We start from the raw sequence: 11,182 nt of genomic DNA on the forward strand, positions 1-11,182 counted from the left end.
AAAAAAAAAAAAATTCCCCTTGGGGGTAAAAAACTGGCCTCATACCCTTATCTACATAGTTCCTGTACAGTGTTCCTGACCTGTGGTCAGTAAAGAATGTCACTTTCTATCAGGTCCAGGAGCCCCAAGTTTATCTTGGGACCTTGAGAGGAGAGGATCACCCAACTCACAGGTATTTGAGAATACAAACCCATGGCTGGGCTTGGCTTTAAAAGAGCTTATCTGAGATTTCCTATGGAACAGAGTTCCATCAAAGCCAATCTAAAAGGCCTATGTAGAAATAAGTTCTTCTTGTTCCTGTGAACCAACCAGCAATCTCTGGGTGTAGCTCAGAAAGAACAAAAGGGATGGTTAATGTAAAAATCTGGATCAGTGTTCTAGTTCTGAGCAATTATCCTGCAAATCCTGTCAGGTGATGAGAGTATATAGGCTGCCCATCACCCAGAGGTTTCCTTTTTGGGACAGTAAGACCAAGGGAGCTAAGCAAAGCCAAGCACCATGTACTCAAATCTTAGCAAGCATATCTGTAGCCATTAGTTTTCTGGGAATGTCACAAGACATCCTTTTCCTTGTTGGAGGAGGACTCAATTCCACAGCTTCACCTTAACATTTGGCATATGATAAGTAGTCCATGCAGCCCCCTGAGACACATTTCTGTCCCAAACTCAATTCCAAGCTTTGGGTCAAAGCCCTAGGAAAGAAAACTGGATCCAAGGGATCCAGAGGCAGACAATAACAGAGCTTAAAAGACACAGAGCAGGTGAGCATGGTTAATTCCTGCCTACTAAGCTAAACCTCCCATTTCATGGATAAGGGTCATGCAGTATTCATGGCATAAATGAGGTCTAGGGAACTCCAAGGTGGGATAGAGACGTAGGTGAGTGAAAGTGGGTAATTCCTATTCTTTAAGCCCTCCCTGCTTCATGGGTGCAAGCCTCTTTGGCACCCATGGGCAGCATCTGCCAAGGTCACTGGGACTCAGGGATGCAAGGATGGAAGAGGGAAAGAGGACATTCTTCCTTCTCTCCCTCATGTACCCCAGATATTTGCTAGGAAGAGAAGGAAACCAGGGATACCGCCCCCCGCTCCCCTCTTTCTAGATGGGTAGCCATTCATCTTCAGTCTGTACCCCTTTCGAATGCATCCTGAATCCTGGGGGCTCCTTTGAAAAAATGCCCTTGTTTTTCCCTTCTCCTCCTTTGTTCTCTCTTGACTGATAGTTAATTGTAGTCTCTGTACTATGGGACACTTCCCTCAGATGCATCCTCCAAACTGGGAAAAGTTAATTTCCAAAACCTTAAACTGTCTGGTTTAGGATTGGGCTCAGGGGACAGGCACCCAGAAGCCCAACATGCCTGCAAAAGGGTGAAGCTTTTACCAGTTGGGCTTTGGCTTCCCTCTCCCCATGTAAACTGGTAAAAGGCCGAGACAGAAGGATCCCTTGAGCCCAGGAGTTTCAGACCAGCCTGGGCAACATAGTGAGACCCCATCTCAACAAATAAACAAAACAACCCCACCTCCCTCAAGCCAGGCATAGTGGCATGCATCTGTGTAGTCCCAACTACTTGGGTAGCTGAGGTGGAAGGACCACTTGATCCCAGGAGGTTGAGTCTGCAGTGAGCAAAGATCATGCCATTACATTCCAGCCTGGGCAACAGAGTGAGACCATGTCTCGAAATGCACACACACACACAGTGAGGTAATTTAAGGAAAAATATTAAAAGTATTAAACCAGTAAAAATGAAAGAAGTGGCCTATTGGTGACCAAGTTCGGGAAGGTCTTTTGAGTCCCCTCCCCCTCTTAGTAGCTTTGGGGTAGGAAGAGCTGGGATGAGTAGGGGGAACCTGGTGTCCCAGCACTGGGACCCTTAATTCTGACCCTTGCTATAACCTCTCCACCCCACCTTTCTCCCTTTAAAACAGGGATAGGGACAGTCATTGTCTGGCTCCGTTTCCATTTTCTGCTGCTCTGTGGGCCCGCCGGTAACCCAGACTCCCTCAGACACTTCCAGACAGGTGAGTTCTGCCTGTCACCCTGTGCTAGGAGTGCCTGACGACTGCAGCTGCCTGCAGCCAAACGGCGCACAGAAGTCCAGCTTGCTGTCCAAGCCCCAGCCCATGGGCCTTTCCTTTGTTCTTACTGAACACATTATGTAAGTGCCTATTTGTGTTGGGATTACTTGCCAACACTCAGTCCACTTTGTCTTCCTGAAGATTTTCTGGGACAGCCCTTGGAGGTGTCCACTCATTCCATTCTTCTTAACCTGTGGTCCAGGGACCCAGAATTGGGGAGGTCCATGAGCTGAAACTTGGTATGTCTGTCAATTATGAATGGAAGTAGCAAAATCCACCAGAATTAAGCTCTGTTGAGACAAATCACAGGGTTTTTTATATTGCACTGTAGGTGTTGCAGACACCTCAAAATAGCGGTTACACTCGCAGCAGTAACTTCGTATTTCTGGTACTTACTTGTCCTGCCTCTAGATCTTATAATTTAATGAGTTAATAAAGAATCATGGCTGGGCACAGTGGCTCAGGCCTATAGTCCCAGCACTTTGGGAGGCCAAGGTGGGAGGTTCACTTGAGCCCAGGAGTTTGAGACCGGGCTGGGCAACATAGCAAAATCCCATCCCTACAAAAAATACGAAAACTAGCCTGCAATCCCTGCTACTCTGGAGGCTTGAGCCTGGGAAGCAGACATTGCAGTAAGCCATGTTTGTGCCACTGCACTTACAGCCTGGGAAACAGTGAGACTCTGTCTCAAAAAAATAAAAATAAAAATAATCAGGTGTTTCTATGTCATAAATGTGTGTGTTTTTATATTTTGACATTTGCATTTCAATATTAACTCTTTTTTTGGTAATGTAATGCGTTCAAAACATGTTTCTCAACAAAGAAAAAAGAAAAGCATGGTTCTACCCTGGGGTCCTTCATCTTCTGCAGATGCTAAGGGTGTGCCATGTGTGTATTATTACCGTTGCTATTGTCAGAAAGCACCATCAACAGGAATTGCTGGTGGCTTGAGGGGAGTTCATGGTCATAGCTTACTCCCACATTTCTGTCCTGTATTGTGACCATCACTGCCATCAAGAACCCTGGAGCAGGCTGAGTGTGGTGGCTCATGCCTGTAATCCCAACAGTTTGGGAGGCTGAGGTGGGCGGATCACTTGAGGCCAGGAGTTCAAGACCAGCCTCGCCAACAAATTAGTTGGGTCTGGTAGTGGACACCTGCAATCCCAGCTACTTGGGAGGCCGAAGCATGAGGATCGCTTGAACCCAAGAGGCAGAGGTTGCAGTGAGCAGAGATCACACCACTGTACTCCATTCTGGGTGACAGAGCCAGACTCTGTCTCAAAAAAGAAAAAAAAAGGAAAATCCTGGAGCAGACATAGGGCATGGGTCAGTACTCTTGGATACAATTGACCAAAACTGCAATCAGCTGGCTTAAGCTGTCTTAGGACCCAGCATTAGGCCGACCTGGATCCAGGAGCCAGATGCTGAGATCAAGCTTTGATCTGCTTGGGATACCCCCCTCCCCAAGGCTCCTGCTTCCAGATGGCCCCAGTGAGCTTTTCATCTGCCAGCTTGGGTCACATGTTGGTCCCTGACCCAGGGAGCTACAATGCTTTGGTTGGCCAAGCTTGGGTCATGGGCCTACCTCACTCAACCTGTATGCAAAAGTATGTAGTGGTCTAGCACAGGTGGGGGACCCTGCTTCAGTCCCAGCCTTTATCCACAGGTGACCCCAAGGGGTCTGCTCCAGAGCTTCAGGGTTATAAGACGTGGGACACACAGAGCACACATACACTCCCACACAACATCCACACACCCCACGAAGCTACTTGAGCCCACAGTCAGGCCAGAGACAGGTGCACAGCAAAGTGGGTGCACAGGGACTCGCAGACAGGCTGAAGAGCTGAGTCTGGTTGGGAGGCCGATGGGGAAGAGCTGGCACGATAATTTCCCTCTCTCTACTCCCCTCCCCTCCTCCCCCCCATCTCCATTGCAACCTCCGCCTCTGTGGCTGAAGCGATTCTGTTGCCTGAGCTTCACGACTAGCTGGGACTACAAGCACCTACCACCACGCCCAGCTAATTTTTTGTGTTTTTAGTAGAGACGGGGTTTTGCCACATTGGCCAGGCTGGTCTCGAACTCCTGACCTCGCGATCTGCCCGCCTTGGCCTCCCAAACTGCTGAGATTACAGGTGTGAGCTACCGCGCCCGGCCTCTTCTGGATGGTTTTTGAAGCGGGGGAGGGCGGGGAGGGAGAGGGCCATTGCTCCTACTGTGGGGGCAGCCCCCTCCACGGGATTCCCCGTACTCCCGGCACAGCCTGTCACTGCTCTGTCTGGGGCTGGAGCTCCTGGAGAAGGCCACACTGCTCTCACCACCTCGCTCCAGATTCCCTTTGAACTGCTTTTTCCACAGTCTCCCCAGGCGCCACTGAGGGCCTCCAGTCTTCGATGGGCTTGGGGCGCCTGGACCCTTCAGGAGTCGCTTGGCTGTCTTTCCCCAGCCTCCTCCCAACTGCTCGTCGCTTCCCACATGTCTTTTCAGAATCCTCAGCTCTCTGCTTTGGGGTTGCCCAGCAGTGTCCCCCGGCTCTCCTGTCACCGGGTGGGCGAGGAAGGGAGTCTGGCGAGGGACGGGGCTCTCAGGTCGCAGCTCGACTTCCGAGCCCCTCCCGCTGGCTACGGTTGCGCCCCGGACCAAGAGGCGGGGACGGGTTCTACCTCGAGAACACTGGGAATGATGGGCCAGTGGCCTAGGCAGGCCACTTCCAATTGTGAGGCATCCCGCCTGGGGCAGGGTAAGTACCCGCGGGCGTGCTTCGTTGGGCGGTAGCCGCTCTGGAGGCCAGGGCGGGAAGGGGGTCCAGTCTCCTCCCCCTCTTTTGCCGGGGCTTTCAGTAACCCCTACATCCCTCGCGCCCGGAGTTGGAGCCCTGGGGGGTTCTGCCCCGTGTGCACTTTCTGGGGTCCTACGGCTGCGGTCCCTGCTCCGGGCTGTGCTTTTAGACACTGCCTGGCCTTGGGCGGCCCTTTTCCCCACTCCCACGTGGCGATGTCCCTGGGCATGGGCGACCCCTCAGTGCCCCCAAGAGTCCTGGGTCTCGCCCCTACCCCAAGGCAGGCTATATTTGGATTTATTTGGAGAAATTCTCCCAGCCCAGAGGGCCTCTTTCTGTAGCTCTGGCTTTCCTGGAGTGGTAAGGTTTCCTGGGACTCTCAGGCCTGACAACTTGGCATCACCAGATTCTCTAACCATGTCTGTCCATGACTTGAACTCCTTTTCTTTTAGAAAGATCTTTGCAAACCCCTTGTGGGCGTGCCACCTCCCATGGCCCCTAACACCTTTTGCCTGGGCTTTGGGCTTCAGTAGGAAAGGCTAAAAGGAAGTGATGTCTGGCTGGGTGGGTGGCTCAGGCCTGAAATCCCAGGACTCTGGGAGGCCGATGTGGGTAGATCACCTGAGGTCAGGAGCTCAGACCCGCCTGGCCAACATAGTGAAACCTGTCTCTACTAAAAATGCAAAAATTAGCCAGGCTTGGTGGAAGGTGCTTGTAATCCCAGCTACTCAGAAGCCTGAGGCCGAAGAATTGCTTGAACCTGGGAGGCGGAGATTGCAGTGAGCTGAGAACAGGCCACTGTACTCCAGCCTGGAGGACAGAGTGAGACTGTTTCAAAAAAAAAAAAAAAAAGTGATGTCTAGTGCCTGGGGATTTTTCCAAGGGAGTGGTCAAGGAAGGCCCCATGGAGGAGGGGACATTTTGGGTGGGAGATTGCTATGCAGAGCAGGAGGGTGAGGTTTCAGACCATAGGGAGAGCCAGGGAAAAGTCACCAGGTAGAATGAGCTGGCATTATTAGGAAGAAAGCAGGGAGGGCTGTGGCCCTCCCATGTGAGTGGAAGGGAGTGGCTGTAGTGTAGAAGGCCTGAAGGCTCCCCACAGACCCAGTAGGCCCCTGAAAGACCCAGACCCCTGTAGAGGAACTCATCCCTTGGGCTTAGGGCTGGGCCTGGAGGCACTGTGTCCCCTGTGATTGTCAATTTCCCTAAAGATAGCCCAGAGCTGCACAGCCTGAATCCCTGTGATGGTCAGTTTCCCTAAAGATAGCCCAGAGCTGCACAGCCTGAATCCCTGTGATGGTCAGTTTCCCTAAAGATAGCCCAGAGCTGCACATCCTGAATCCCTGTGATGGTCAGTTTCCCAAAAGATAGCTCAGAGCGGCACAGCCTGAATCCCTTGTTGGCCTTTTCTCTGGCTGTCCCAGCACCCACCTGGATACTTGACTCCACACCCCAAAGAAAAGAAGTGAACCTGGGAACACCACTGCCAAGGTATGGGATTATTTGGGAAGCAGGAACTGAGGAGGTGGTTACAACATGAGGGGAAGCAGCAGACAGAACCTGACCACTCCTGTGGCTGCCTGGGCTGGTCTCCTGGGACTGCGGGGCGCTTGGCTCAGGCTTGTCCTGTCCTCCCCACTCTTTCATCTCAGCCCCCTCTGAAGTCTCTGCCCTGCCCTGACCCCCCACACCCCAGCATACAGCTCCAAAAACAGCTAAACAACTCGCACACCCACGGGGCATCGCCTGGGAGGGCAGCCGAGTCCTCCTACTTCAGCCCCATTTGAAAGATGAGGAAATGAGAGTCTAGTCCACAGTGGGTCTCCCTGATCAGGTGCCCCGCTTTCCCTGGGCCTGCTTACCGGAGGGTGGGAAGTGGGCAATGCAGGAGGGAAGATTGCAGGGTGGGACCACTGCACTGGGGAAGGAGTCAGACTAGAGAGGGGGACAGGGTCTGGTTGGCTCTAGCAGCTGCATGCCCTTTCTGCTCAGGGGACTCACTCAGCCCGGGGCACTCCCCAGCCCAGCCTCCAGGTAAGAGGTCACTGAGTTGGGTGGCAGCAGGGCCCGGGGATCCCCCTGTTACGACAGCAGTCATGGGATGCTGACTCACTGCCGGCCAGACCACCTGATCTCGACACCGCTGGAGGAGAGGGCCCTGCCAGGGGGTTCCCGCCTTGCCTTGTTTACCTCCAGGAGGCCTTGGCCTCTCGTGGGGGCAGGGCAGCCGCTGGGGCAGCAAGGTGTGTCGGGAAGGACCGGAGCCGGGGTCTTTACCCCAGCTTCCCAAGGACCCCCCTTCTGTGCTTCCTTTTCCCCTCTAATGTCTTCACCTGCCTCCAGTCCCTGTTGAAATTTCTCACGATCCCAAACGGGGCCAAATGGCATGAAGGCAAAGGAGCTCCTTTTTGGGGTGAGTGGGGCTCCTTGAGTGCTTCCTCAAAGCTGTGTTCTCAGAGCGGGAGGACTTTCTTTTTGTCCCCCACTCCATTCAGACTGGGCCTTAGCTGAGAGCTGGGGCAGGAAAGCCAGCCTGGTGGGACCACGTGGCTCTCAGGCGCCGGGGCTGCTGAGTCACGCTTGGCCAGCACCTGTCCGCAGGCCGCAGCCTCTGCCAGCACGCCCCTCTGTGTCCCCTGCCGCTGTTTGCAAGGCAGTGGCTCCAGCAGGTCATAGGACACTTTCCACTGTCTCCCGCTGGATGCAGGCAGAGGCCTGAGCCCTCTCTCCACAGGGCTGCTCTGGGCAGGGTGGAAGCCTTGCCCACTTGGGAGTCCTCCCGGAAGGATCAGTCATGCCTGTGGACCAGCCCCTGCTGTGCATACACCCACACATCACCTTCACACCTGACTGACCCCATCCAGCCACCTTTCCCTCCCTCTGGGTTTCCCACCCTGGGATGTTGGATGTTTTTCCAGGTCCTGAAAGCCCTAGCCTGAAATGGCATGAATTGGACCCAGCAGATTCTGACCTCTTGGGAGGCTCCGTCGAGTGACCACCCCTCCTGCCCCTCTCCTTGGCCCAGTACTGATGGACAGGTCACTCTGGTGGCATAAAACAGTGTTTCTTTCTTCCTAGCTGAGGAGGCTGTTGGATGACCGTCTTGGCTCCCCACAATGCCAGTGGGCCTGAGCTCCTGCAGGGCCATGGACACTGCCTGCTGAATTGAGAAGTCCATGAGTTGTCTCTTGGGCCATAGTGAAGGCTTGGCGACCACTCCATTCCTATTAAACTGGGAGCTGCTCTGATGCTCAGGTTAGTCAGGTGTCTGTCCCTCAACCTAGTTAGGGGCCCATCACCCAGGATGCTATGGGCTGTAAGCATGTTGCCCCCAACTCACATCCTCGTCCATCCCCTCCCCCACCCCCACCCGGGGACAAGTTGCTTGTTCTGGCCAGCAGTGCCTACTGGGCGGCCTAGCAGCCCCCTGGTATGGGGACTGTGTTCCTCTCCCCCTGCACTGGGTACCCCCAACTGAGGATATTGCTGAGTCACGGCCCGGCCCAAGCCTGGGAGGGGCTAGGGACGGGACCCCCGCCAGTCCCTTGATCCCAGGTGCAGAGTCCGGAGCCCAGGCCTAGAAGAGTGCCAGGGCCGGTCTCTTGGGGTCCTTGGTGCACCCAGGCAGTGAGGAGAGGGGTCAGCAATGAAGGGGCTAAGGAGACTCGGAGCGACGGGTAGCGGGGAAGGGGGCAGTAGCGAAGGGGCCTCTGCAGGGCGACTCTCGCGCCGCGGCGGCGACGGCGGGGGCTGGGCGGGCGTGACAGACTCCGCCCCTCGTGAGGCGGGGCGGGGCCTCCGTGCTCGCTATAAAAGCCGCGCGTCGGTTGCGCCGGGTACAGCCGGTTTTCCGCCAGCTGACTGTCTGTTATGGCGTCGCTCACAGTGAAGGCCTACCTTCTGGGCAAGGAGGACGCGGCGCGCGAGATCCGCCGCTTCAGTTTCTGCTTCAGCCCCGAGCCCGAGGCAGAAGCCGAGGCCGCAGCTGGTCCGGGGCCCTGCGATCGGCTGCTGAGCCGGGTGGCAGCCCTGTTCCCCGCGCTGCGGCCCGGCGGCTTCCAGGCGCACTACCGTGGTGAGCGGGCCGGAGAGCGGCGGGGGCTGTGACGCAGGCCGGGCCCGGCCTCCTGCAAAGGGGTGGCTGCCCCCTCCCTTCTCGGCGATACTTGGCGGGACGGGAGGGGGTCTGCTCTGGCTGCTCCCTGGGTGGCGGTGGCCTGCATGGGTCCCCAGTTCGGCCTTGGGGCGACTGGAATGGTGACCCAAGCCGGGCACCGCTGCTCAGGGCCGGCCCTGTGGGACCTGGGGCGGTGGGGCCCTGCCGGCCGGCAGCTCGGGCCTGGGAGCGTCAGACGCCACCCCTCCCCCTCCGAGGTCTTGCGAATTTGGGCAAGGACGCGCCCGGGCGTCCTCTCTGTCTCTCCGCGGGAACGGGGTGGTCAGGCAGGCACTCGGGTTACTGTGACATCTTGCTGCGCCAGGTGGTGGGTTCAGATAATGCCCCGGGGGAGCCCGGGGAGCGCCGGCGGATGGGAGGGAGTGACGCGCATAAACAAGCGCGGTGGTGTGGACGACTCGCGCGCGCCGCGACCGCGCGGGGGAGGAGGGCGCTGATTGCCAACAGAACGCTCCAGGCCAGGCGGAGTACAGATGTTATCCCACTGGCAAGTGGAGAGAGGGACAAGACGAGAACATTCTTCAGAAGTGTTGGTGTGGTCACAGAAACCCAGGAGCTGTTTCCTGCTGCGCTGGTGTGACCGGTGGCTGCTGGGGGTGGGGTTAGGGAGGTGGTTGTGGCCAGGAGGGAGGGAGGTGGCCAAGGCCGGCCCCTGGGAGGGAGCAGTGCTGGGACCTCCCTCCGGAGTGCTGCCAGCCTGCCAGGCCTTCTGTTCTTAAAAAAAATTGTGATGTTGAGTCGTATCTGACATAAGGGTTCACCCATTTTGTGTACAAGTCAGTGGTTTTCACCATCATCATCGGATTGTGGACCATATTCAATCTGAGAACCTTTCATCACCTTATAAACGCCATAACTTTTATCATCCCCCTATCCAAATGCCCCCAGAAACCACTAACCTCCTCTGTATCTATTCATCTTGCAACCCTGGAAATTTCATGTAAATTGAATCATACAGCGTAGTCTTGCAAGTGGTTCCTTTCACTTAGTGTAATGTGTTCAATCTTGTGGCACATATCAGTACTTCATTTTTTTTTTTTTTTTTTTTTTGTTTTAATTTTTTTTTTTTTTTTTTTTTTTTTTTTTTTTTTTTTTTTTTTTTTTTTTTTTTTGGGCTTTTTAGTACTTCATTTTTTTTTTTTTTTTTTTGGCTGAATAATATACTGTTGTATGGACAGGCCACGTTTTGTTTACCCGTTCATTAGTTGATAGACATTTGGGTTGTTTGCGTCTTTGGGTGCCACACCTGTTCCCATGGTGGATGGTGAGGTTTGGTCCGTGAGGTGGTGCTTTAAAGCCATTTGAGCTCACCTGTATCTGTCACAACTGGAGACTACATACAAATACTTGTTTTTTTAGCTTTGTTATGGAAGGAAGCAGGCGGATGCACTTGTCTCCTTTACTCCTAAGCCACCAAGGCCTTTGTGGGGCTGGGCCCCTCAGGAGCAGGTCACAGGCAGGGATCTCCCATGCGTGAAGATGGACATGGGCCTGGTCGGATGCGGAATGAGGTGGCATGTTTCTGAAGGGCCAGGTGGCCCAAGGCTAAATAAGTGCAGCAGCTGAAGCCTCTGCTGCTCCTATGCACAGGCCCTCTGTCCCCTGCATGTGGCTGTGGTCCAGGGCCCAGGTTGGAGCACTCACCTTCCAGGAGGTGCCAAAGCGAGGGGATAGTCTTGCCTCTTGCCCCTGCCCTCTGTGGCCCAAGTAGGTGTGCTTCAGTTTATAGCCCTGTCAGCGTCCCTTTCATACTGGCATCAGACCATTCCACAACTTATGTCTAGCTGAGAACCCCTGGGTGCTCACGTGCTGTCTTTTATTAAACAATCTAGATGAGGACGGGGACTTGGTTGCCTTTTCCAGTGATGAGGAATTGACAATGGCCATGTCCTATGTGAAGGATGACATCTTCCGAATCTACATTAAAGGTAAGGGGCTGCTCTGGGGCTGCCTGAAGCTAGCTCAGCTTCCACTCATCTCCCTGCTGAGTAAAAAATTGGGCTTGATGTTCCACCAAGGAAGGGGTCAGGAATTTGAGGACTGTTTAAAACAGGGACATAGAGCCGGCCGGGCGCGGTGGCTCAAGCCTGTAATCCCAGCACTTTGGGAAGCCGAGGCGGGTGGATCACGAGGTCAAGAGATCCAGACCATCCTGG

General features: G+C 54.7%; 1 protein-coding gene across 4 annotated transcripts in view; it reads left to right on the top strand.

Moving 5' to 3' along the window:
• The window catches only part of SQSTM1 (sequestosome 1), a 29,921-nt gene that overhangs the window by 6,528 nt on the left and 12,211 nt on the right, over positions 1-11,182 (top strand). Inside the window, exons 1-2 of one of the 4 annotated variants that reach the window (XM_017517265.2) lie at positions 4,788-4,810; positions 10,859-10,954. In XM_017517265.2, coding sequence (XP_017372754.1) covers positions 10,906-10,954 — 49 coding nt within the window. In that variant the 5' untranslated portion in view covers positions 4,788-4,810; positions 10,859-10,905. Of the gene's footprint in view, positions 1-4,787; positions 4,811-8,393; positions 8,489-8,543; positions 8,925-10,858; positions 10,955-11,182 lie in introns of those variants that run through there. The other 3 variants (XM_017517267.2, XM_017517266.2, XM_037734473.1) reach the window with 3 other exon arrangements.

This window comes from Cebus imitator, unplaced genomic scaffold (assembly GCF_001604975.1).
Source record: "Cebus imitator isolate Cc_AM_T3 unplaced genomic scaffold, Cebus_imitator-1.0 Scaffold625, whole genome shotgun sequence".
NCBI lineage: Eukaryota > Metazoa > Chordata > Mammalia > Primates > Cebidae > Cebus > Cebus imitator.